The sequence below is a fragment of the Camponotus floridanus genome, unplaced genomic scaffold (genome assembly GCF_003227725.1).
Source record: "Camponotus floridanus strain SB8 unplaced genomic scaffold, Cflo_v7.5 scaffold112, whole genome shotgun sequence".
In the NCBI taxonomy this organism is placed as follows: Eukaryota; Metazoa; Arthropoda; class Insecta; order Hymenoptera; family Formicidae; genus Camponotus; species Camponotus floridanus.
Window position 1 is genome coordinate 618,858 of NW_020229229.1, and position 26,783 is coordinate 645,640.

At 27.8% G+C, this 26,783-nt stretch overlaps 3 protein-coding genes across 6 annotated transcripts; all 3 read right to left on the reverse strand.

Moving 5' to 3' along the window:
• Window positions 1-81: 81 nt before the first annotated feature.
• LOC105249553 (aquaporin-11) lies at window positions 82-2,438 on the reverse strand. The gene is made up of 5 exons (XM_011255112.3): window positions 2,230-2,438; window positions 1,686-1,870; window positions 1,057-1,331; window positions 603-741; window positions 82-522 (listed from the first exon to the last, which is right to left on the reverse strand). The coding sequence occupies exons 2-5, from the start codon at window positions 1,864-1,866 to the stop codon at window positions 317-319; spliced, it is 801 nt and encodes a 266-aa protein (XP_011253414.1). The 5' UTR covers window positions 1,867-1,870; window positions 2,230-2,438; the 3' UTR covers window positions 82-316.
• Window positions 2,439-3,403: 965 nt separating this feature from the next.
• On the reverse strand, window positions 3,404-16,335 carry LOC105249552 (sentrin-specific protease 7-like). 3 transcript variants are annotated; one of them, XM_025414540.1, is made up of 20 exons: window positions 15,832-16,335; window positions 13,244-13,604; window positions 11,162-11,280; window positions 10,843-10,988; window positions 9,825-10,748; window positions 9,081-9,271; window positions 8,953-8,992; window positions 7,675-7,830; window positions 7,159-7,285; window positions 6,887-7,093; window positions 6,624-6,782; window positions 6,376-6,552; window positions 5,998-6,149; window positions 5,812-5,900; window positions 5,299-5,631; window positions 4,956-5,223; window positions 4,801-4,877; window positions 4,483-4,702; window positions 3,938-4,356; window positions 3,404-3,637 (listed from the first exon to the last, which is right to left on the reverse strand). In XM_025414540.1, exons 2-20 carry the CDS (start codon window positions 13,468-13,470, stop codon window positions 3,508-3,510), a joined length of 4,161 nt encoding a protein of 1,386 aa, XP_025270325.1. In that variant the 5' UTR covers window positions 13,471-13,604; window positions 15,832-16,335; the 3' UTR covers window positions 3,404-3,507. The 3 variants fall into 3 exon arrangements, with proteins under 3 accessions (XP_025270325.1, XP_025270320.1, XP_025270332.1); XM_025414535.1 differs by having other exon boundaries at window positions 9,804-10,748; XM_025414547.1 differs by lacking the exon at window positions 7,675-7,830 and having other exon boundaries at window positions 9,804-10,748.
• An 885-nt stretch (window positions 16,336-17,220) lies between these two features.
• On the reverse strand, window positions 17,221-19,801 carry LOC105249551 (RNA polymerase I-specific transcription initiation factor RRN3). 2 transcript variants are annotated; one of them, XM_011255108.3, is made up of 8 exons: window positions 19,703-19,801; window positions 19,298-19,495; window positions 18,925-19,144; window positions 18,733-18,838; window positions 18,467-18,619; window positions 17,912-18,394; window positions 17,650-17,828; window positions 17,221-17,574 (listed from the first exon to the last, which is right to left on the reverse strand). In XM_011255108.3, exons 2-8 carry the CDS (start codon window positions 19,493-19,495, stop codon window positions 17,252-17,254), a joined length of 1,662 nt encoding a protein of 553 aa, XP_011253410.1. In that variant the 5' UTR covers window positions 19,703-19,801; the 3' UTR covers window positions 17,221-17,251. The 2 variants fall into 2 exon arrangements, with proteins under 2 accessions (XP_011253410.1, XP_011253409.1); XM_011255107.3 differs by having other exon boundaries at window positions 18,733-18,841.
• Window positions 19,802-26,783: the final 6,982 nt, after the last annotated feature.

The following is a 26,783-nucleotide window of genomic DNA, read 5'->3' on the forward strand; positions in this document are numbered from 1 at the left end:
TTTTGAGAAGGCACAAAGGTAAGAACGTCTTTTCACAACAATATATTGTATAATATATTTTTTAAATATTTATTAATACAGTTCAACAATATCTTAAGGCATTTTTAAATTTCATCTTCCAAGATTGTGCGTAGCTCTATTATTGTTAATAATAATCACAATCGGAATGTATAATTCTATCTTTTGGCACGTAATTTTGTACATGGTTAATTTTTGTACGTTATTGGGAAACAAAAAATATATTATTAAATAAAAGTCATAATTATATAAATATCATGTATCTAAAAAATTTTCAAAAAATCCTTTTAAATTTTATCTAAGAATATACAGTATCCTTACTTTCTTGCAATTGAATATAATTTTGAACAAACGGCATACGATGCACGCGCAAAGAGGCGATAGATCCGACACACGCTCCAATCCAATAAACAATCATATGTTCCATAGACGTGGTTCCCAGACAACCGTATTTTAGAGAAGTCGCCAAAGCGGGATTGAAGTAACCACCGGTATAATTAAAAGCTGAAATATATAATATATGTGAAAAATATTGTAAAGATAAACTGACATTTTTATGTCGTCAAATGTATTGATTCGCCAACCTGCAACGACTAAAGCCGTCCCTACAAAAGCATCAATGACCGTACTAAATCTCGGATTCAAATCAGCCAACACACGAGATACCACTCTACATATACATGTTGCAATGCATTCCACAAGTGTTCCAATTATAGCAGATACCTAAATGTCACTTTACATTTTCATCGATATTTAATAATAAAATTATTCTAAATTAAGCACACATTACGTATTACACAACAATATATTATATATATATATATATATATATATATATATATATATATACCGGGCGTAAATTATAACTTAATTATAATTTAAATAAATCAATAATACATATAAATTTATAATATATTTAAAAGTATAATTTGTGTATGATATATAAATGTAACATAAAAGTTAATAGGTTTACTTAATGAGATAACACATTATATGCAAATTAAATACTGTTGTGGAATTAAACGCTATTTCTCTTGCCTGTAAATCAGTAGTGCAATCTCCGTAGGCCCTGTTCTTGTGCGTAGAAACAAGTTGAAATGCCCACAACATTTGAATATATTTGAATATAATGAGACCGCCGGCCAATTCTGCACATATTGATAGAAAAGCAACGCCTAAAGGTTTTTTACCCTCAACTACATCCTCCATATGTGTGTAAGGGCATGCTGAAGCTTCATCCCAGTTCAGTGACCACCAAATCGTTAACAAGAACAGATAAAGCGCGTACATCCATACTCCCCAATTGTCCGCAACTGTTTAGAGACAAATTTAACATTTTCAAGAAAAAATGAAATACTCAAATAAGATAAATTGTTAATGCCATATAAAATAACATAGAAAATATTAATGTGAAAAAATTTAATCAAACATTTAAAAACAGATATAAAAAAACACATACAAATGAATAAGTACACTAAAAATAATATATATAATATATATATAAATATATAACATAAATATACAAAATAATAATTGCAAACTAAGTAATATTCAAATTTCATTTTTAAAAGCGCAAGTTTATCGACTATCAAAAATTAATCCTACAGTGTCGCACGGCTTTATATTGATATAAAGGAAGTAATTATTGTAGAGTCGCGCGAACTTACTTATAATGAGTTCGAAACATGCACCACAAAGTTCCGCCGTAGCTATAAATTCTAAGACCAGAATTCTCGTGAGGGGATAAGAATTAAGATAGAATAATGCATAGAGCCTTAGCCAATACGCTATCCAAATTGTAACTCCAATGTATGCTGTAGATACTACCAAATCTATTGATCCAGCCATTATCCTATTAAGATACGTAACATTTAAAGTACAGGATCATGAACATTTATGAGCGCAATACAATACATTTGATCTAACTCTATATGCAATAAAGATCTATAATTTGCATTCAATATAGCGTTATGTAATTAAAAATCATAAAATATGATATACTTGTGCTTCTATCCTCATATTATAAATTATTAAAACAAATTAACGAATACACTGTTAATAATAATTATCAATAAATATTTCGTAATTATGCGTATTAAATAATAAAAGGGCGACAAGTACACAAGCACATTATGTAATTAATCAATTCTACAGATTATTCTCCTTTAATTTAATTAAGATAATAAATTTAATGAAAATATAAAAACTTACGAAATAAGTTGACCGAATATCACCGCTGGCTATTTTTTTATTTCAGTTTCTATTATTTTGATTTTCATAAATACTTCACGCAAGAAATATTCACATTGAGAGTAGGTTTCGCGTAGCGGTTATTTAAAACTACAAGTATCGAATATATCTATACGAGTATGTCGCGCAGCCATGACCTTCGCTGAAATTGTCTCAAAGCGTAGTGGTCATATAGTGAATTCGGTCATCCGCACTACATCGCATTAATGCGTATTAAAGGTTGTTATACATGTGAATTTATCTAAATAAAAAATATTATATTTAAATAATTAAAATTCAATTATATTATCATTCTTTTAGAGCGTATATATTATTTCATCATCAAAGTGTTTATGTATCATTGCATTTAGATTGCATTAGATACTTTATACATAGCAGCCTTTAATATGAACTAGTTTATAATGCGAATGACTGAATTCACTGACAGACATATATAAGAGTCTCCGCCACAAGAGGCAATGTAGAAACATATCAAGAACAAAAATAATACTTTAGGCATTTTTCTCTTTATCTTGAGTAAAAGTGGAGATAAAACAAATGAGGGAAACATATGTGAACATTAATATTTTAATATATTTAATATATTCAGATATCAATGTTCTTTTTCACATGTATATTCCCCTTATCTGATTTCATCTTTACTACTCTTATTCAAGATAAGAAGAGAAATACCTAAAATGTTACTTCATGTTTCCATGCTACCTTTTACGGCAAAGACTGGTCTATATGTCTATGATAATAGTATCGTCTAACAATAAATTGCTGTTATTCGATCAGAGAAATTCAAAATAAATATTTAAAAAAAAAGTATATCGGAAAAATGAGATTATATACAGCACAAAATATATTCCAATCACATATACTTAATTTAAAGATGTATCTTCATATTTTCCCGAATATATAATCGATGGAAATTCTCGTAGAAAATTGGGTAGCGCAATGTATCAATGTAGATATTGTGGAATGAGACTCCATCAAAATTTGATACCTTTTTCTTTATTATTAATTAAAAAAAACTTATGTCTAATAATCCGATATTAAATAAACCATTACAGAGCATACGTAAAAAAGATCAATTACATAAAGAGACATTAGATGTATAATCTAAAATCAATCTGCAATTTTATTCGTTATAAAGAAATTAACTACATATTTTATTATATAGGTTGAAATAAATGATTTCGTATATTTCATGAATGTGGATTAACATTAATCTTATGACTGTAGAAAAAAAAACATTTATTTACAGGAATTAAAAGACTCTCCTTTGAGTTTTTTAGTAACAGGAGAATCATCTTGATTCTGCGTTCTTGATACTAGCCTAGGAATTCGTTTATTTTTTAAATAGGACATCGTTTCACTCGATGATCTAAAAATCAATAAAATATTTAATATATTAAAATATAATTGTTAGATATTTTTAATTATATGAGAAAATATTGAAAAAATTGCATAGTTTTTTATATAGTTTTATCACATTTTGATTGATATGGAAATACGTTTCGGAAGAAAGTGTATCTGGAGAATTTATCCATGGAGAATTGCGGTAAATGGGAACGAAGTCGAATCAGGAAGACGGTTCATGGTTGTATATGGTCATATTTTGATAGTGCGGAAAATAATTTGTTATCAATTACAAAACTATAAGAAGGTATATTGTGTGTTATACCTTGTAATTTTTTGTTCAGTCAAGTTCATTTCCGTTGCATTACTCTCGGTCGAATTAGAACTTAGAGAAAAAGGAATGATTTTATAAGTTCTACTACTAACAAGTTCATTAGATGATTCAGTATTTTCTGCCATAAATGAGACAATACGTGTTTCTGTATCTAGATTTGTAGGCTTTTTCTTATTCTCTACTTCTGACTTTGCTGCTTTTGTGTCTGTCTGAGTTTCGCTCTTCGGCTTCAATTTACCGTCTTGCGTGGGGAAATTTACAGTAGGCAAACTAATAGTTTTATCCCCTTTGGTATTGTTCATCAATTTAATTAATAGATTTGATAATTCCTCTCTTTTTCTTGTCACAATAATTTCCTCAAACCATGATTTCAAAGTTTTAATTGGCAAAGTATAATCTTTAATTGGATCCTAAGAAGGGAGACAAGAGTTCGTAATTATATTAATACTTTAAACATAATCAAAAGTATATAATAGCAAATAATTGAAAAAAATACTTTTGTTTTCAATGTATATATGGAAATTGTATATTCTTACCTTAAAAAAACTTTCCACATACTGTAATACATATAATCCACAATCTGTAAAATTTGATTGCTGAGGTACTTTCGGACACGCTCCCTTAATGGTATCTTTTGAGAATGTCTTTTCTACACCAAGTTTAGCGATATATTCGCAAGTTAAATAATCTCTTAATGTAGCGACTACTCGTGCTCTACTGGCTCCAGCAAGTGAATCAAATATCAATATGCAAGGACTGTAAATAAAATATTTAATTCATAATGAATTGTATAAATTATACCTGTCTGTGTGTGTACATATATATATAATATATATGTAAACATGTGTACCTACATTTTGATAGTTTCTTTTTGTTGTTCAATTTTAACTTGAGTTTCGATTTTATTTTCTTCTGGTTGTTCCATCTCGTCCTGTATAAGCAAAATATGTTATACTATGAGAAACTATTTTAGAACAGGAATAATTATCATTAATAAAATTTATCTTGCCTCTTCGTCGCTGTCCATTTCCATTTCCTCATCATCACCTTCAGCTTCATCCCTTTCAGATCCATCATCCGGCTGATCTATCGTTATGGTCGTAGGTACAGGAGTGATAGTTGTAGAACCAATTGTAACAGCTTTTGCTTTCAATTCTTTCAACCTTTTACTTTTTTTCACAATCTTATGAACATCATCTTCGTTTGTTTTCATAGCACATGTGGAAACTTTTCCAACCAGTCCAGGAAAACAAATGATAGCCAAAAACCAGTGTGCACTACAAACAATATTATATTGTCATATAAAAAAATATAGCATATATTACTCATGTTAAAAATCTAAGAATACTTACTGTTCGTTGATAGGAATTATAATAAAATCTTTCTCAAATATGTTGACATTTTTTGTCCACTTCTGTACTCTTGCGTGTCGTTTGGCGGCAGGCGTTATTGGCACAATGCTTTCGGCAGCTTGAGCATGTGGACTGGTCAAACGTTTATAAAAGTATGAACTGAACACATGAGTCCTATGTTGATCAGATTCTGATAATATCTCTAAAGTTAGATACTTTAAATAAAAATCTATAATCACGTCGTTCAAAAACTGATCTTCTGCAAGGCATAAATAATCTTCAGTATTGATGGCTATTCCTCCTTTTGCAGGAGGTGGTGGATATACAGTTATTCTGTAAACAGAAACTTCTGTATTTAAAAATTTAACTGTACAGAAAATAAAAAATACTAGAGATGAAACAGATAAAATTATAAATTATACTTTATCATGCGAGTGTATATATATTTGCATACACATAAAAAATATTAAATAATTAAAAGACACAAAGTTAATTATTAAATAAAAGTCTTACGTTTGTATGCTGTCACTGACACTGACAGTATTTGGTACTGAGCTTTGACTCTGTTTTCGTGTAGTAGTATTAATCGACTGTTGTTGATTCTGTAGATATTAAATATATTATAGAGATATTATATATATATATATATATATATATATATATATATATATATAACGAATTTAGTTTAGGAATACATACATCTCTGGGCGAAGCTCGTAAAAGTATATCATTTGCTTCTTTAGGATTCAAATCGTCCATTTTATTTCCACGTGAAAATAAAGTCGTTAATTTGGACTTCGAATCGTCTGGTAATTTGTCTGACAATAATGTAATACGTCTATGTGTATGATCTAAAAAATAATAAAATAAAAAAATATATTAATTTATTTATATACTAATTTACTACTTAAAAAAATATATTAATTTACTACATATATTAATTTACTTATTAAAAATCTTATACTTTTTGTATATACATATATGTTGTGTCGAAAATTATAAAGATTTAAAAAATATATATGTATATTGCTAAGAATAATTATTTGAATAAATAAATAATATTCATTGCATAAATACTTTTTCCAGCAGGATCATAATATGGTCCTTTTGGATCTTGCATTCCTAATAACTCGCGTATCCTGGCGGCTGCACTTGGAGATGTATAAAAGAATAATACCGGCATTGTCTTTCCAGAATGAATCAGTAGTTTGACTATATCTTTATATTTCACATCCAGAGTAACAAAACTTGTAGCTGTAAAATATCGGAATATTTTAAAATGCTTATAAATATTTTTAAAATGTCTTTTTGTAAAATAAACTTACCATCTTCTAATAAAGGTACACTAAATCTTACACCACTATGGGAAATCACTACGTTTTCCCGAGGAATATATTTATAAGAACCTATTCTGACCGTTCGACATTCTATAGCAACCTGTGGTAATTGTTCATTATCTGAAAAGCTCTGATTATCACATATCCCTGAAATTTTATATTACTTTGTCATTATATCCACTTATATCACTTTATGGAATTAACTAATATTTTAATTGTTCAATTATTTATATTTTGTAATGAAACATTACCTTTACTGCTTATTTCCTTATGCACCATATAATCATTATATGAATTAAAAATAGAATTGTTTGTAATTACTGGTTCTTTTTCCAGAATCGTGTCCATATCTTCGTTAAAAGCGTTACTTGTGTTGCTTAATGGTGGATTATTATTAATGCTTTCAATTTTTTTACTTCTACTTTCCTCTTCTTCGTCAGAGGATATTGTCAAACATTCTAAAAATTAATAAAATAAACGTTAGCGCTATATTATATTTTGTGCATCAAATATATTCTTGTACCTGGCTCTTTATGAATAGGCTTTGGTTTAGCTCTACCCTTTCCTTTGAGACGCTTGGATATAGGACCATCTTGCTCCATTTTCTCTATTTTTATGGCATTTCTTTCATTATTTTTTTTATAGAATATCTGTAAAGAAATATAATTATAATATATAACTAAATAACTGAAAAATATTGATGAAATAAAAATTACGAATAGAAATATACAATAATATTAAGATGATCGTTGTAAACTGCTGTCAGTATGACCTGTAATATGGCAATAATACGAAATAATTGTAAACTACTAACTCTTAGTACTAACTCTTCTCTCTAAGTCTCATGAAACACTTCTTAATGACTATGTGCTGAAATAAGAGCATTTACAATTTGTTACATTAAGAAATATTAATACACAAATCTTAAGTAATCTAAATTTGTTAGTCGTTCATCAGTCACACATTTGAATCATAACAGATGAGCATTGCATTAATAAATATAATATCGGTCTTCTGGCACCGCAGTCATTATCCTTACATCGACAGGCAGCCCAATCTCCTTCCTTTTTGCTATAGGTATCGACTTGACTTCCTCATTTAATTTTGTATTACATCGTTCACATCGGTTGAAGTGGAGTGAACTGTAGCCGCAGTGTGGACAGAGAGCAAGCATTCCTTTGACGTAAATAGGCTCCTAGTAATAACACGGTATACTTCGTACTTGTACCATACTTTGTTTTGAATAATGTACTAGGTGTACTCCCTTAAGTTATTACAAAATCCTTATCAATTGCAGCAATGTGATATTATCACACTTGCATTGTGATTATTATTAATTTCATTATTATATGTACTATCTATTCCCTTTTGTATTTTGCATTTTATTTTTTTAAATGTGGTATATTATAATTAAATTATATATATATATATATATATATATATATATATATATATAATTTTATATATCATTTATACAAATATATCAACTAAATACGCAATATATATCATTATCCATTATTATTATAATATTAAAGTGAAGGAATTGGCATAGTATATAAAAATATTGTAAATATGAATAATATAAATAAAATATAAATAATAAAATATAGTTTTGTATATATTAATATTAAATTCAGATTGATACAAAACTTCCTCATTCATCAAATACTTTCATCATTCAATATATAAGGTCAATATATTGTGTCCTCACTGCAACCATATTGAATTATAACGTCACAAGCGAGAAATCCTCTCTACGAATTTTATTCTTGTAAAATATATCGAAATAAATTTGTTTTCAATATATCCACTCATATTCGATAATATAGATTAGTAAAATATATCGATGATTTACTTTTTTCGTGAATTAATAAATAGCTATTAATCTTGCTCAATTATCATAAAAGTTTTATGCTAAAATGAGTTTTTTATTACATTTACAACCAAGATTTAGCTCTTTATTAATTTACGAATAAAAAAAAAAATGTTCGATATATTTTACTAAATGTATATTATCGAACAAAAGTGATCACAGTAAAAAAAACTTATATATTTCAATGTATTTCCAAAAAAAAAAAAATTCATATGATAGGTTTATTCTTCGTATAAATTTAGATGAATTTCTTACATTTTTTTGCTTTTTCTTTCTTTCTCTTCAACTTCTAAATATATATCTATTTCATTTTTAGTTTGTTACAAAATTCTGTTTTTCTAAATATATTTACATGTAAAAATAGAATTAAAAAGATAATATAATTTTAATGCCAATATCCTTTCCTTTTTTCTTCTATATTTTTTAATAAATTGGCGATCTTACCTCAGCTGATAAAGATGCATTACTGTTTTCATCTGATACACTAAAAACGTTATTGTTTTAGTAAGTAAACATAAAATTTTAATAATTAAACAAAATTATCAATACGTGAAGCAATTAGAATATCATACTTGGTATTTTGTGATAAATTTTCGGTGGTTGTAGTAGAGCTTACAACTTCTTGAACAGAATTACAATCACTATGATCATTGCCATCAAAAGATATAAGTGTTCCAACACATTCTTCCACTATATAATTTATACCCAATGTGGGATCATCTACCAAGGAAACTGTTGGTTTACCAGAGAATGAAATGTTTATCTAAAAAAATATTTTATATAATAAATAATCATTCATTGTTTAATCATATATTGATAAATTTAAAATCCATACATGAATTATACCATAATACATGCAAATCTAGAAGCACCAATACAATTAAATGTAATTTTTATCTTTTAATTTATCAATCACATATTTGTTTGTTTATTTAGACATTCAGTAAGCAGTTGTGCTTTTGGCTACACACATTGTAAAAAATATGTAATCAGTGAAATTTTGAACATTAAAAATTTCAAAATACGTAAATACGTAAACATACAAATAATTTCATATATACGATGCATAACTATAAAATACAACACAAATACAAACAAAACATACAAAAAAAATAGCATGCAATTGTAAAAAAAATAAAAAAAATTAAACTTAAATAAAAAAACTTATGATATTATATTTATTATTTTAACATTCTAAAATCTCTCTCCGTTTTTTTCCTTTCAATTGCATAGCAATTTACTAATCATTCTGTACTGTTGCCAAATGTACATATTTCCAACACATATAGACATACCTGACCCAAGACTGCACGTACCTGATCCAATAGGTCGTGTACAGTGCAGTCCTCGTTTGGTATCTCAAACGTGATTAATCTCTGTTCTCCACTAGCTAATATTACTAACATTTTTGCTTCATTTCCTTTAATTTGATGTTGAACTATGGCAGTTGATGGATCATTAATAATTTTTTGAAGATAAGCAACGCTCTCATTTGAATTATTTTCGTGTTCCGATTGTGGCGAAGAAACCTGTTGTATCACATGTATCTTCTCCTGCACGCATTCCAGAGGATCGACTTCCATACTAGTACTACTAACGTGCATATTATGTTCAGCTGAAGAGGGAGGCGACGTTACCATGGATGATTTTTGTTGCATTTGTTGCTTTTGCGAAGGGATCGAAATTTGCTGCGTTCTTTGTTGCACAGAATTTGCAGACGAGGCAAGGGTCAAGCGACGCGCGGGATTATTCGACGAATTTTGAACTGGATGCTGCGCAATATTAGAATGTTGTCGTTGTGCGTTATTTTGTTGAAACCTTAATTTCTCGACAGGCTGTCTCTGTAATTGCATTTGCTTCTTGGCTTGCTTGATTTGTTCATTCAAATGCTCCATATCAGGAGGTTGTATCCTTGTTGGTGTTTTAGAGATTTCGGGAGGAACTATAGCTACGGGCCGTAACGTATTCAGATCAGAAGCACGAATAGAAGCACGAATTGGTCTTACAGTTACAGTCTGTCCCAGTGAATTGACAGCTTTGTTGGAGATGGGCATCGCAAATTTGGAATTTCCTACCACAGTAGAATTTTGAATTCTATTTTCTGATGTAATTCTTGCATTTGCTCCATCTGGAGTTTGAGATGTTGCACCTGTCTGTACGTTATTGGACAACTGTTGATTTTTATTATAAGATTTGGCTAGTTTTTTTTCTGTTTGCCCAGAATTTACATAAAGAGGTGGCTAAATGTGAAAGTAGTTGTTAGATAGTAAATATGAAAGAGTTAAAATTATAAAGAGAGTTTTGTCTAAAAATTACTCCAATACATAAACTTACTGGTGATGCAATGTTATTTTGTACGTTATTTTTAGTTATAACGGCAGTTGAATCTTTTTCTTGCAACGTTTGTTTTGTCGTTGTAGCATTTTGCATTTTTATCCACTGTACTTGTTGCCCTTCATTATTACATTCCGTTTTAGTACCTGGAAAACAAGATTTATATTTACAATATTGCATGTAAAGATGCTGAGAAATTGTTGTATAAGTAACTTACTTGATGTTACTTATATATAAGATACTAATATATAATAAAGCAGCTTTGCAGACTTAACATTTTATAAAACACATTATAATATAAAAACTTGCTGATATTTACCTGTATTATCTGCAATGCTTACTATATTTTCATTAACAACATGTGCATTCACCGTATTAGATTTTAATATGGCCTGTGTTGTAGCAATGTCATTTGTTTTGATTATAAAAACATTTTGCCTGAAAAAAGATAATAAACTTTATATATATATATATATATATATATATATATATACATACATACATACATACATACATACATACATACATACATACATACATACATACATACATACATACATACATACATACATACATACATACATATATACATACATATAATATTGTTTCATAAGTATCACAATCTTATTCTAACTAAAACATGCAAGATATTAGTATGTTAATTATATTAAATATGTGTATTAAAAAATATATTAATATAAGAAATTTAAGTATAGTTCATTAATAAAATAGTATATAATTGAATATTGTTACATTTAAAAAAAGTTAGTTTTTATTTGGATTATTTATATTAATTAGATGAAAATAATGAAGAGGAGAGTGAATGAGAGTTAAAAGTTTTTAGAAACTTTTTACTTTTTGCATAAAGACCATTTTTTATTATATTGCATTTTTATATTATTTATATAAGTATTTGATAAAAATTAATACATACAAATTATATTTGATAAACAAATATTCTTTTCAGTTTAAAAAAAAATTAGATATTGTTCTATCATTTTTTATATAATTTAATATAATTTAAATTATTATTTATATAATTTTATATAATTTAAATTATCATTATTTTAACATTGCCAGTATGACATTTTTTAGGCATATAGCTTCTATATATTATAATAAGATTTTATACTATAAAATTAGTAAAACAAGAATTGTTCACAAATTAATCATTAAAATAGCAATTTATGATTTAAATTATAATAAAATTAAACAAATTTAAAACTTAAACTTAACTTATTTATAAAATTAAAAATATTTATCGATATAAAAATATTAATATATAAAAATTGCTCATAGGCCACACATATTAAGAAAAAATAGATTGCATGAAATAATGTGCACAATATATTATTTCGGTATTATTTATAAATACACATTCAATTTTCATATATATATATATATATATATATATATATATATATTATATTTTATTAAATTTGATAACTGTATTTGTTAAGATTAATATAGATTCTTTATATTCACACACACACATACAGGCACACAATACATCCATAATCAATAATATTAGTAAACAGGCTCTTATGACAATTTGATAATATTTTCTTTGAGGCACACGCGTACAAGATATTTTGAAATTCTATAAATTTTGAATTATTTTTTTTTGAACAAAAGAAGGGAAAGATTTATGAATCTTATTAAAAAATCGATTGTCGAATAGTGTTAAAAGTGTAAAATCTCAAACTTTTTTTAAATTTTTTAAATATTTTTAAATATTTAGAACTATAATTTTTTAATAAACATTATTACAACATATTGTATTAGCATATAAATATAGCAATATTATTATAAAATAATTAGTGTATTATATTTTTTTTTAAATGTATATTTTGCAAATATAATACATATATGCATATAAAACACATAGAAGACAAGGCAATAGAAGACTACTTTAAGAAGCATCTATTGTATCAATGTCTCTTCCGTGTTATGCCTAATATATGTGTTAATTCTGATATGTACAAGTTGCTTTTTCATATCGAATAAAAAAAATATTAATATATATAATATATTATTCAAATTGTACAAAATATTATTCTTAATTATATTCTATATGTTTATAAAATTATACATTTTAGAAATCAAAACAACATTTCAATGAAAATGTATGGCCCATTGTATAATAAGATTATAATACATGTTCCTATAAATTAAAGTATTTAGAATTTTAAAATCTCATTCAAGTTTTTTATTTCTCACAATTGGCAACGTATATCCCAAATTTATCTCCTCTGAAATAAGCACTATACTCTCTTAAAATGGTAAGTTTAATTAAATTCTCGAGTTCTCGTGAAATCTCAAGAGCTTAGAGAAATAGAACTGTTATTTCACTATTCGAGTACATTCAAAAGTAATTGAAAATGCATGCCATATGAGTTACCCTTGCTCCAATCGTGTTGCAGCTATTTGATTCCCTAAATTAATAGTTTGCGGGGAGAATATTGCCTGCCTGTTTTGTGGTGCAGCATAAGTCACAACCTGTTGTGAACCATTACCGCTGTTATTAACGTCTTCAACAACTAAAACCCGTTGCCCGCAGAATCTCGGTACTTCCTCAAATGTAAAAGTACCGCTGGGACTCGTCACAACATTAAAATATTGTGCCATATTATTCAACACTTAACCGCTGGCAATTATATGATCTTTTCTCAATTAATAAAGATCAGGATTGGATTGTCGCTAATACAGTGAGATAGACCAATCCATCAATATCATATCTGCTAGAATTTGTGCGGTAAAACCTACGAAAAATAATTACGAATTATGTTCGATTTTCGCGATTATATTCCGTATAATTTTAAATAAAATATAATTTCTAGTATTTATTTACAAAAAATTAATAAATAATAAAAACAAAATTATTAAGAAAATAATGGAAAATTATATTAAAAATAAAAATGTAAATGAAAATCTAATGTGTAGAAAGTTATACAGTGTTGCAAACTTTAAATATACCACAAACTTTATTAAAAATATAGAAAATTGTATCTATATAATTATAGTTTTTATAGTTTTGTAACTGAAATTTGCATTTAATTTTATTAAACAAATATTTCATATATAATATCATGAGTAGAAATTGTATATTAATTATAATTTATTATATAATACTGATAAAGCATGCTTTTCTTTTAAATAAATCATAAAGATCTTCAATGTCTATCAAAGATAAACTCTCTAATGGAAATTTTGACACATGAATGATAAATTTTCACACATTTGATATTGTTCAACTTTTAAAGTAGTCTCCTATAAAAATTAATTTCCCTCAAGAAATTTTAAACACAAATTCTATTAATTGTAAAAAAAAATATAAAATATAAACGATATATTTATATTACTTTAATATTCATCTAAATATTTTGCTCCATTATAAATAAATTATCAATTTTTGTACAACATGTGCTTCAAAGAATCCTTATTGAAAAAAAATGAATTATAAATATCATCACATATGTTTTAGTCTAATGTTTAATCTAATGGTAAGTTATAGAATATGTTGATTTGTTCATCAAACAAACATTTTGCAACTCATAACAACATGCAAGAAGATACATATGAAATAATTAGATGATAAAACATGATATATTGTGAAAAAAACTTTTTGTGCGAAAAAAGCAATAATTATAATAGAAATAAATGTATATAACAAAATGTTTTATATTGTATCAAACTATTTATAATATAAAATATAATTACTTATAATACAAAATGCCTGATGAGGCAATAACTACAAGGACTACTCTTTAATTGAATTTTAATTGAAATTTCAAAATAATCTATATATTGCTAATTTACTTTATAAAAGATAGTTTTTCACAATTATTTACCATTATATATACATATATATATATATATATATATATATATAAAAGGATGTGTAAGGAATACATATGTATGATATATTATGAAAAACATTACTTAAATTATATGTTATGAGTTACGTTCCAATAAATTTTGAACAAATTTATACGTATCTCATGCCAAGTGACATTAAACAGAAAAAAAATAGAGAAAAAACATAATACTTATGTCTTCCTAATTAAGTTTATAATTAACAAGATTCATGTCCAAAATCAAAATCAAGAACTTTTTAATAAAATAGCATATAATTAATATAAAAATCATATTTAAATCAATGTTAAAACAAAAAGAAAAGATTTAATAAATTTATAAAATAATTAAAATATTCTGATGCAATTTTAATAATTTATTAAACAAGTCTTGAAATACATATAACAAATCGATATTAATTTTTTATGTTACGTTACATGTTGGAACTGAATAAATTTCTAACAAAATATATAAGTAATAGATTATATATATATATATATATATATATATATATATATAATTTTTTTTTTTAATGCTTTCTTGCAAAATGTAAGACAACATTTCTCTCTTTTTATATTATGTTATATTAGAACTGAATAAATTTCTAAAAATATATAAATAATAGATTATATATTTATTTATATTTTTTAATGCTTTCTTGTGCAAAATGTAAGAAAATCTCTCTCACATCACTGTCAAAAAGTATATTATGTATTTAAAAAAATATATTTAATATTATATTCTAAAGGCTAGTCGCAAATATAATCAGAATAAAGATAATTAACTACAAACACTTGTCACAGGAAGCTTTGCGATGAATTGTAACGTGCGATAAAGCTGCAACTCTAATCCTCGTGGGAGTTGACACAAGATTCTCTCTCGTCCCGAAATGCTTAGTTGTATTAGTTAATGCAATGAAAAAACAATGGTTAACGATCGCGCGAATTTAATCCGATCGAAGGGAATACGGGAAACGGCTACTCCGCTCCCGTTCTGATCATAACCTAAAAATCAACGGACAAAGAGAGCCGCGCTTCTTTGGCTCACGACGACGTCACTAAGATCGATCGAAATCTCCAGCGAGGACGCGAGACGAATGTTAAGGAGAAACGTCAAATAGGCACGGTTACTCACGATCAAATCGAGGGATCAGTCGCGGGATCTTCCGTTGCGGAAAACTCTCATAACCTTGTCGCGTGGATTACGGGGGATTAGTCGCCGAAGGCCGGTAGAGCTTATCTCGCGGAAATGCGAACGGTCGACGCGACAGCTCGAGATCGCGAAACAACACGTGGCTCGTCCTCCGCGCGCCTACAAGACACGTACGGCGTTGTACGGGGGGCGGACGATCCCTCTCGATCTCACTTCGTGCACGCGCTTGGATAACCGTCTCGATCCCAGGAATCAACATATACAACAGCGATACTCACGATCGTTCGCGTATACAGTTTCACCGACACGCGAGACTGAGTTTGATATGACGCACCGTGAACAGTTCTTCGATTCGCTTCTCTCCGCTCCCTCACTTCGCTGTGTGCGGCGCGAGTAAATAACAACTATAATTCGCCATTACGTATCCACTTGTACGAATCGCGCTGCGACCACTGCGATCGACGGACGGACGAACCAGCGAGGTGGATGCAGGCGAGCGCGCCACTGCGCATGTCCTACGCCGCTAACTTCCGGGACGCCACTCGACCGCCAAGTTCAATCTCGCGCCGTCTCGCTCGAGCCGTATACAAAATGTTAATACTGAAATTATAATGTACTATTAATATAAATAATATTATATATAAATTATAATATACTATTAATACTAATTATGTCATAAGGCTCCTTATAACGCGGTAAATAAATTATGACAGAAATCATATGTATAAATCATCCTCATATATAACGCGTAAATAAGATCAAATTTTTTTATAATGAATATATTTAAAAATTTTTTATAATCCATGAATATCGTATAACGAACAAAATTGTATAATGTAAAATGTATCCTTCGCATTATATGGAAGTTTATTGTATAATATCTCGTTGATGATGTAGATTTGTCGAATTTTTAATACAAGTTCACTTACATAGCACACATCTTATATGTATTATATTGTCATATAAATTTATTTGATAGATCTCTCTGAGAGCTTGATTAATCTTTCATACAAGATGGGACGAATCTTTATTCACAAATGTATCTAGATCTTGATACAAGAATTTGCACAACTCCAAAGATTTACTAATTTAACTATTTGAATAAGATGTCAGATCAAAAGACCTACTTAATAAATATTCTAAAATATGTTATTCGTAATTATTAAAAATTAATACATTAAAATAAACACACAAATATAATAGTTATATATACTTCATCATTTTATAAAGTATATAAATTATATTTTGTTTATATACATTATACATTGTTGTACAGTTTCTCTCAATGGAAGTAAATTTTGAAAAATTATATATGTATAATTCGCATATTTCCGATAATTATGATAAATAGTGAAGAAATAAAAAAAAATTATATATTGATTTGAATATATAACAGCATAATTTATTCCTTACTTTTAATCGATCGACTATCAATCTCTACTACATTACTATGAAATAGAGAAACTATCCTTTGTCTACTATGTTGTAACGTATAAGACTCAAAGGGGAAAAAATTAGAAATTAAAACAGGCAAGTGCGTTTTCATTCCGAAAATAGGCAATTGATTGCGTTCATTGTTTTCAATTATAGTGTAACAATAGGCAAGTTGATATGTGCTTGTAATATCGGCAAAACTGTGAACTATCTCACTGATGCATATTTTCAAAGGATTTAATCTACAAGTAACGATCCTTGGTATATCAAGTTCTTGAAGAAATAACATACCTGAAAAATATCGAGTTTTTAAAGCTGTCATTGCTAAAACTATAACATACACATATACAGTAAATTTAAACTCACCATTTTTTGAGTTGACAAATTCTTTGTGTCTCGCGATAAATAAATGAAAAAAAGCTTGACATACAGAATAAAACACGACATGTGATTTCATGTTATCGTCAATATATTGCTTATATTCTTGTATATTGATATAATTACGTATCCATATTATCAATTGGGACATTGTCTGCTTCACTAATCTGATGAGTAACGTTGCATTGTTAAATATGCAAATTCATCACAAAATTGTTATAGCTAGCATAGATATTATTGTAATAATTACCCATTAGAGATAAATGATGCAGTAGCGAGCAAACTGGCAATGTAACAAACAGCCGATTGCCGTATAACCGGTGCTACGTTTGGATCGATTACTTTACGCCATAACCAATCTGTGAAAGTCTCCGCAACTATGGCTTTGAAGCTGCAAATGTAGAACATGATAAATTGCACATATTGACTGGCATGCGTGGGTAATATTATTGTTTCAAATGCTCGAAGAATATCGATGTATAATATTTTCAGGGATTCTATTTGTAGAGCATTGTCTACAAAGCAGAACTCGTGCATGTACTTAAGAAATAATTCCATGCACGTGTCCATTGTGTGTACAATTAGAGGGGCAGTTTTTATTTTGTCTGCATCATTATTTACTGTTGTCGGATTGTCACCGTCAACTGTTTCATCAGTACAATCATTCATCTCATCATCTTCCTCATCATCTTTTGCTTCTTTACGAGGTATATTGACATCTAACAGTGTCAGCCTAAAATACAAATATTAATTTTTTTATCAGCCATATCTAAAAAAAATTGTTTTATCTCTCATATATACTTACCTATTAATGATTAAGGATAAAATGTCTGACCTCAGTTGAGGTGCATAATTTAATATTTGTAATAACGCATAAATATAAATTTCATGTGTATAAGTGCCATGTGCAATATACGGAAATTGTGATGCTAGAGATTGTAGCAAAACTTGGCTTGACCTAAAAACATTATATATATTGAAAGTATATGTATTTAATATACAACATATAAACTTAACATACTTATATATAATGAAAAAAAAAGGTATTTTATATACTTTTCTACATCTTACATTGGTATTACTTCCAAAATCTTATGTAATATGTCATGTATATGGTTTAGCCTTTCTATATCTTTATCTTTAAATTCTCCAGGTTTATGTTCTGCATTATTATCTTCTACTGCAAAGAAATAAATCTTGTTAAATACATATATTATATCTCAATATTTTTGAAGTATATTATTATTATATATAATTTATTACCTGATTTAAACAAGTGAATCAAAGAATTTATTACAGTTTTTATATAGAGTGTTTGCATGCACACTAAATCTTGCAAGAAGAGCTTGTAAACAGAAATCACTTCCGCTGATTTAGACGTCCATTGAATTCGAAGAATAATTTGAACAAACAATTCGTGTCTAGTATCTAATAAAGATATGCACTGTCTTGCCTTAGATAGAAATTTTGCTAAATCACTATCCTAAGAAACAAAAAAGAGAATCCTAAGTAAACTATATTACATCACAATATGCAAGTGATCAAGTTTTATATAAAGCATATGAAATATATTCATCATACATTAGCAGATTGTAAAGATTATTTGTATATATATTCCACAAAATTTTCTTTTTACCTTTATAGCTCCTTCTTTAAGTGAATATATCAACTTCTCATATTCTTTACTTTCACTACCTGCCTTACATAATATACCTTTAATATCTTCAGGGAGTTTTAGGTATTGTATTCTGTTACATTGTTTGAGTTGCGCTCTAAGTCCAGTAGCTTTTATTATAGATGAAACACTGCTAACTCTTGACGATACCACAGACATCTGTTAATCACCAAATAAATAATTATTAAATTCTGTTCTTAATAACAAATCTATTTTATGATTGCTATAAATTAAAGGCAATTGAAAAGTTTGAACCTCTCTTTCTCTCAATATAAATAGAATATTGTATTATTGCAAAATGTCAAATACAATTATATGCAGAGAAAAGATTATATACACGTTAGAATGAATTATATTTGGACTTACTTTGATAAATGTATTACCATGCGCTCGTACGGTCACAAGTCATAAGCCACATGTTCTTACAGGTTATGGAATAATCATAGATACCAGAGAGAAGACTGAGAGGTGTCATGGCCCGCTTTTACGTGATCCCTGAAAGCGATACGCCCTCTGTTAATCTAAAAAACGTGGACATGAACTACAAAGCCAAAGTCCACGAAAGTTCTCAGAGAGTAACATATATGTGCACAATTTCTGATTCTGTTCCGTGCTATGTAAAAAATGCCTGTAGTACACGAAATGCCTATGTACACGAAATGCCATCAGTGCTGTATAGCATATGTATATAAATATAAATAAAATTTAATTTGAATTTTTTAAATAAATTTTGTGGTCCTCTCTCTCTCTCTCTCTCTCTACACATACACAAATAAACACACACATATATAATATATATATGTATATATAGTATAACGCTACAACTTTATTCTGAAATATCTGCGTTATGTTTAGAAATATATATATATATATATATATATATATATATATATATATATTCAATTTAAAACATTACATGAAATACACGCGCTGGAATTACATATATATATTCTATGTGTACATAAATACAAATATATTATCTCTTTTCGAAAGATATATTAACATTGAAAAATTTAAATATAATATATATTTAATTAATTGATTCATATCTATTTATGTCGTATCACAAAGTAAGAAGTTAAAATTTGACTTCAATCCCGAAAAATACTGTGATCTTCCAATGTAATGTTCAAAGATAAAATAACTATTTTTCTATACATTCAATGTCATATTTATATATTTTTATTTACAAAAAAACAAAATGTCTGTTGTGGAATAAAAACCTTTTTAACCGTATTTCTATAAATCTTTTTAATTAGCAGTAAAATAATCTTTGATATTTATCAATCATTTTTTTTAATTATTTAAAAATGTAATTATTAATACATGTATAGAATTTGTTAAAGTAATCACTGATTCTTCTGAAGCTTTTATAATTAAGATTCGAAAAATATAGATGTTGCAAAATATTTTAAATATCTCTTCCTTTATATAAAATATAAAGAATTCATATGTTTTATTCTAATATAGTTAACATTATTTGTATACTTTTATTATAATTTTCTTACCAGCATAATATTTTTATGCTTAATATTTTATATAATATAATGTACTAAATTATAAAATTTAATATAATTACAAAATAGTATTATTATTAATAAAAAGATTGCACACTGTCTTTTAGTTTCTAATTATTTTCAATCATTATGCATTTCTATCCAATATATTCTCTTCTTCGAGTTCTTGGATTATTATGGTTTATTGTATTCCTTTGTGTTAAAATTATAAAAATTATCATCATTTGTCATTCCTTCCTATGGAGTCCATCGAAATACTTTCTATGGACATTTGTTCTCAGGTATAGATATTCAAATCACTGTAGTTGCCTTTTTCTCGATTATTGTCCCTTTTTCTTTCATTTTATTTAAAAATATTAATATAATTAATATAACAAATATTTATATAATTTTGGTATTTCTCTTAGGTCTGACACTTCCCCTTCGACTTGTCCGGCATAGATGACTCTATCAATAACTACGATCGGTATTCATAACTCACTTTTATATTTAAGATCATACTTAAAATTATCTTAAATATAAGAAAAGTCTATACGAATATCGGTGTATGTTACCGCCGGCATAGCTCTCAGGCTCATTAAAATACTCAAACCTCCTCAGCTGACAAATGCCATCCTTAAGATGGAGATATCATCGAGAAGGCAAAATTTTTCATTTTCTTTCAATACAGAATTTAATACAAAAAGTTAATGTAAAATATAATATTATATAATTTGAAATGTAATAGAAAATAAATTAACAATCTTTTTTTTTTACGTAGGGAAAAAAAACTCTCTTAAAAAACACTCAAAAAATATTGATCCCTTAAAAATTCTTAATATTAATAATATAATTAATGAAATATTTATTAATTAATTTTCCCTAATATAATTTAAACCTACATTTCCTGATTCTTTAAAAGATACATAATATAAAATCAGCTAAATTAATCACATAATAGCCCTAACAATCCTTTTCTTTTTGAAAGGAAAATTAAGAAATCTTAATGATCACCTAATAACCCTAACGATCCTATTTCTCGATTAAGTGAAATTATTCGAGGAAAGTCTATATCTAATCACGTATATTTTAATTACGTGCCCTAATTACATTCTCTAACCGCATGCCCTAACCGCGTGAATAAATATCCGACATTACGTACTATTGTACGTAAAGCTTTTCTTCAGGCCAGTTAAACTTACTTTTCGTTGAGCCTGGCTACTTTCTCGCTCGATCTCTAATCAGAGATCGAAAAAGGAGACAAACACTCCTTCTTTTGCCGATTAATTACCGGCAAATGAGCGTAAATATTTCACGCTCATCGTAACGATCGCTCGATTTTATGATCGTTTCTTAAATATTTGAATATAACTTTATTTTAACTCAAATAAAGCCAAATTTCTATATACTATATTTTCTAATAAAATATAAAATTCATGTATATGTATAACTTTTATGATATTACAAATTATTTAATTAATTAATCGTTTGGCTTTATTTTAAGTTAAAGTAAAATTTAAAAACAATATCTACAAACAAATTCTACAATGGATGAGCTATGATATAAGAAATTAGAATAAAATAAGTGCGCGTTATAAGAATAAAGTAGTATCAAAAATTGGTAAAATTGTTAAAATTATTAATGCGTGCTCTTGATTTAATAAATTAGTCAAGTTTTTAAAAAAAATTTCTTTTCTTGATTCTCTTTTTTAAATTAATACTTCAATATATTTTCGCAATAGATGCAAAGCATTTCGAAAGAATTTATTAAAAGTTATTTAATTTAATCTATCCTAGCTCATCCATTTTAAGGCAACGGACTTACTACAATTCACAATCTACAATCTACAATCTACAATCCACAATCTACAATCTACAATCTACATCTACAATCTCTACGAATCCGTTACCTTAAAGTTAAATAAAAGTTTTTCTCACTCACCGGCACTGATGCGCAACAGCGGAGTTGTTGTTATCGAAGCTAGTTGTCTGTAACATACAAATATAAAATTCATTTATATTAATGCTCACAAAATGCAATCAATATTTCAAAAAATTTTTATCGCGCGGAATTTTATATCCGATGTGTAAAATAATAAGCAGAGATAAACACGTGTGGAAAAATTTTATAAAATTTTAAAACTGTTTTTCAAGAAAGTTTTTTAAAAAGTTTTATATAACTTTTATAAAAATTTTTCTCTCTAATTTTCTCCTTAATTCATTTAAATAATAAGATCGAATTATTATGCGTACGATTTATAACAATTGATATACAAATAATAAATATTCACCATCAGGTTGCTCCGCCGATGCAAGATGCCTCTCCCAGGCCTCCTCCTCCTCTCATGTTGTTGACGCGCGATACTTTCAACGGCACTCCCGCACTCACGAGCGATATTTTTATCGCTATTTTCGTTATTTTACGCGCGATACTAAACGGCACTCCCGCACTACTTCGGTATTCGGATTAAAAATTTGGTCGCGCGATGTATATATTTAATATATATATACTTTCAACGACACTCCCGGTTTCGGTACGAGCGAAAATCTCATTTCATTTACGAGACTTAACTTTGAGCCAACAAGTCGGGAGTGCAATGATACAACGAGCAAAGATTAGGCCCGAACCGGAAAGAAGACGAAACGATTGAGGAATAGAGGAAAATAAAGTTCACCAGCTCTTTTTCGCGCATAATTATCCTATCTCGTATCGAACCTGGACCCGCTAAGCATGATTTCAGGTGCTTCGCCCGGAACACGAAGTTTCCCGCAATGCAGGATATGGCTACACCAGGCTGGTAGACGGCAAAAGAAGAGGATACCCACATTTTTTAAATGCTAACATTCAGCAATTTAAAAAATGGGGAGGCAACCCCTTTTACCGAGCGAAAATCATGCTTAGGGGAATCCACTCGACTCCTCGACAGGGTTAACACACGCAGTGCGTGTGGCTGTAGGGTAGACGAGCAAAGAGAAGGGACCCATTGACGACCATTCCGAGCAATCGATCGAGTTCTAACTAATTCGGGCCGAATCATTTGACGAAGTACGAAGTACGAAGCGCGAGTGTACGTTGCATAACAACGTGTGCAAACTCGAAACATCCCAGTTAGTTGGCATCGGAAGTAGAGACTCGTGACAATAAATGAAATTGAGATTTTATATGAAAAAGTCCAAAATTTCCGCGAAAACGCGACGACGCGAGAATACTACAACGCGAAAACGCGGTGACGAAACGCTTGCCATCCGCGGCACGTTGACGGCACCGACGACGCGAAAGGGTACTTAGCTTCCCTTTCAAGCACCTTAAGATTTATCATAAATAGAAAAATTTAAGATAAATCTCAAGACACCATCCAAGTACTAAGCCTTCCCACCGCGACAAGGTGTACCCCATGGGAGGGTTATATTATATATAATTTTATATATAATATAATATATACAATTGCAGCATTTATTTTGCAATATAGTATATAAATTTAAATTTGCATAACAAGACCGTAAAACAAAATTATTGGCACGGTATTGTTTATGTCAGATATTATGTTATTCATTGTTGAAATTCATTGTTGAAATTCATTATTAAAATATAATATAATTTGAAATGTAATACAACATAATTTAACAATTTTTTTTTTTTTTTTTTTTTACGTGGGGAAAATGCTCCTTATGCACACCCCGACGGGACCGCTATTTAGCTATTTAGCGGTCCCGTCGGGGTAGTGTTGGGCTCTTCCTGCCGCCATTTTAACGGCAGGGACTACCAACTAAAAACCCCACGCGCCTTTCCTTAGTCTTCCAACGCGCAAATCCCCGGAACCATGTGCATAAGGAGCATTATATGGAGTAGCCCTAACAAACTACTATCCTATTATATGTTCATAATATTCACTATATTCAATATTATATACATTCAATATATATTCACAAATATCTGAAAAAAATAATTTTCTTAATATCTTCGATATTAAACTTTAATAATATAAGCTGTTTAGATAAATTTATATAAATAAAATTAATAAAATACAATTAATGAAATTATATATATCTCAAAATATATATAAATATATAAATTTTATAAAAATTATTATCTAAATTAAAATTTTAAATACATAAATACACAAACATCTATATATAAGAAAATAAACATATAAATTTTATATAAAAATTATTATTTAAACTAAAACCTTAAATGTATATATAAATATATAAATATATAAATTTTGTAAAAATTATTATTTAAATTAAAACCATAAATATATAAATAAATGAATATATAAATTTTCGAAAAGTTATTATTTATAAATATTATTTAAATCAAAATTTTTTTTGGAATTTTAATAATAAATCTTTTTCTATAAATTCTATTTATTCTTTAATATCTATTCTTTAATATCATTCTTAATTCTATTTTAAATCTTTCAATTTCTATATTTAAAAATAACTTATAAATTCATAAATATACGAAATTTATTATTCATATTACTAAAAAATAGCTTAATATATAAATTTATATTTAAAATTTTTCATATAAAATTTCGTATTACATAAAAGTACATAAATTGCGTATTACATAAGTACATAAAATTTCGCAAAAAAATTCGTATTACTATACAAATTATTGAGTGTTAACAAATTTAATTTTCATCCTTATATAAATAAAATACCTATAAAAAAACACTCAAAAAATATTGATCCCTTAAAATTCTTAATATTAATAATATAATTAATGAAATATTTATTAATTAATTTTCCCTAATATCATTTAAACCTATATTTCCTGATTCCTTAAAAGATACATAATATAAAATCAGCTAAATTAATCACATAATAGCACTAACAATCCTCTACTTTTTGAAAGGAAAATTGAAAGGAAAAAACCTAATGATGACCTAATAGCATGGCATAATAGAAAGGAATACCTAATGATGACCTAATAGCATGACATAATAGAAAGTAATTTGAAAGGAAAAAAACCTAATGATCACCTAATAGCCCTAACAATCCTATTTCTCGATTAAGTGAAATTATTCGAGGAAAGCCTATCTCTAATCACGTATATTTTAATTACGTGCCCTAATTACATTCTCTAACCGCATGCCCTAACCGCGTGAATAAATGTCCGACATTACGTACTATTGTACGTAAAGCTTTTCTTCAGGCCAGTTGAACTTACTTTTCGTTGAGCCTGGCCACTTTCTCGCTCGATCTCTAATCAGAGATCGAAAAAGGAGACAAACACTCCTTCTTTTGCCGATTAATTATCGGCAAATGAGCGTAAATATTTCACGCTCATCGTAACGATCGCTCGATTTTACGATCGTTTCTTAAATATATGAATATAACTTTATTTTAACTCAAATAAAGCCAAATTACTACAAATTTCTATATACTATATGTTCTAATAAAATATAAAATTCATGTGTGTGTATAACTTTTATGATATTACAAATTATTTAATTAATTAATCGTTTGGCTTTATTTTAAGTTAAAGTAAAATTTAAAAACAATATCTACAAACAAATTCTACAATGGATGAGCTATGATATAAGAAATTAGAATAAAATAAGTGCGCGTTATAAGAATAAAGTAGTATCAAAAATTGATAAAATTGTTAAAATTATTAATGCGTGCTCTTGATTTAATAAACTAATCAAGTCTTTATAAAAAAATTTTCTTTTCTTGATTCTCTTTTTTAAATAATACTTGAATATATTTTCGCAATAGATGCAAAGCATTTCGAAAGAATTTATTAAAAGTTATTTAATTTAATCTATCCTAGCTCATCCATTTTAAGGCAACGGACTTACTACAATTCACAATCTACAATCTACAATCTACAATCTACAATCTACAATCTACATCTATAATCTCTACGAATCCGTTACCTTAAAGTTAAATAAAAGTTTTTCTCACTCACCGGCACTGATGCGCAACAGCGGAGTTGTTGT

Coding starts and splice junctions, on each gene's coding strand:
- LOC105249552 (XM_025414535.1), bottom strand. CDS start 13,470: ATGGCACAATATTTTAATGTTGTGACGAGTCCCAGCGGTACTTTTACA. Junction 7,094..7,158: donor GCCTATTCATAAAGAGCCAG/GTACAAGAATAT, acceptor ATTAATTTTTAG/AATGTTTGACAATATCCTCT. Junction 4,357..4,482: donor ATGTGGAAAGTTTTTTTAAG/GTAAGAATATAC, acceptor CTCCCTTCTTAG/GATCCAATTAAAGATTATAC.
- LOC105249551 (XM_011255107.3), bottom strand. CDS start 19,495: ATGTCTGTGGTATCGTCAAGAGTTAGCAGTGTTTCATCTATAATAAAA. Junction 18,842..18,924: donor GATTCACTTGTTTAAATCAG/GTAATAAATTAT, acceptor ATTTCTTTGCAG/TAGAAGATAATAATGCAGAA. Junction 17,575..17,649: donor ATTTGTCAACTCAAAAAATG/GTGAGTTTAAAT, acceptor GATATTTTTCAG/GTATGTTATTTCTTCAAGAA.
- LOC105249553 (XM_011255112.3), bottom strand. CDS start 1,866: ATGGCTGGATCAATAGATTTGGTAGTATCTACAGCATACATTGGAGTT. Junction 1,332..1,685: donor ATGTTTCGAACTCATTATAA/GTAAGTTCGCGC, acceptor GTCTCTAAACAG/TTGCGGACAATTGGGGAGTA. Junction 523..602: donor GACGGCTTTAGTCGTTGCAG/GTTGGCGAATCA, acceptor TATATATTTCAG/CTTTTAATTATACCGGTGGT.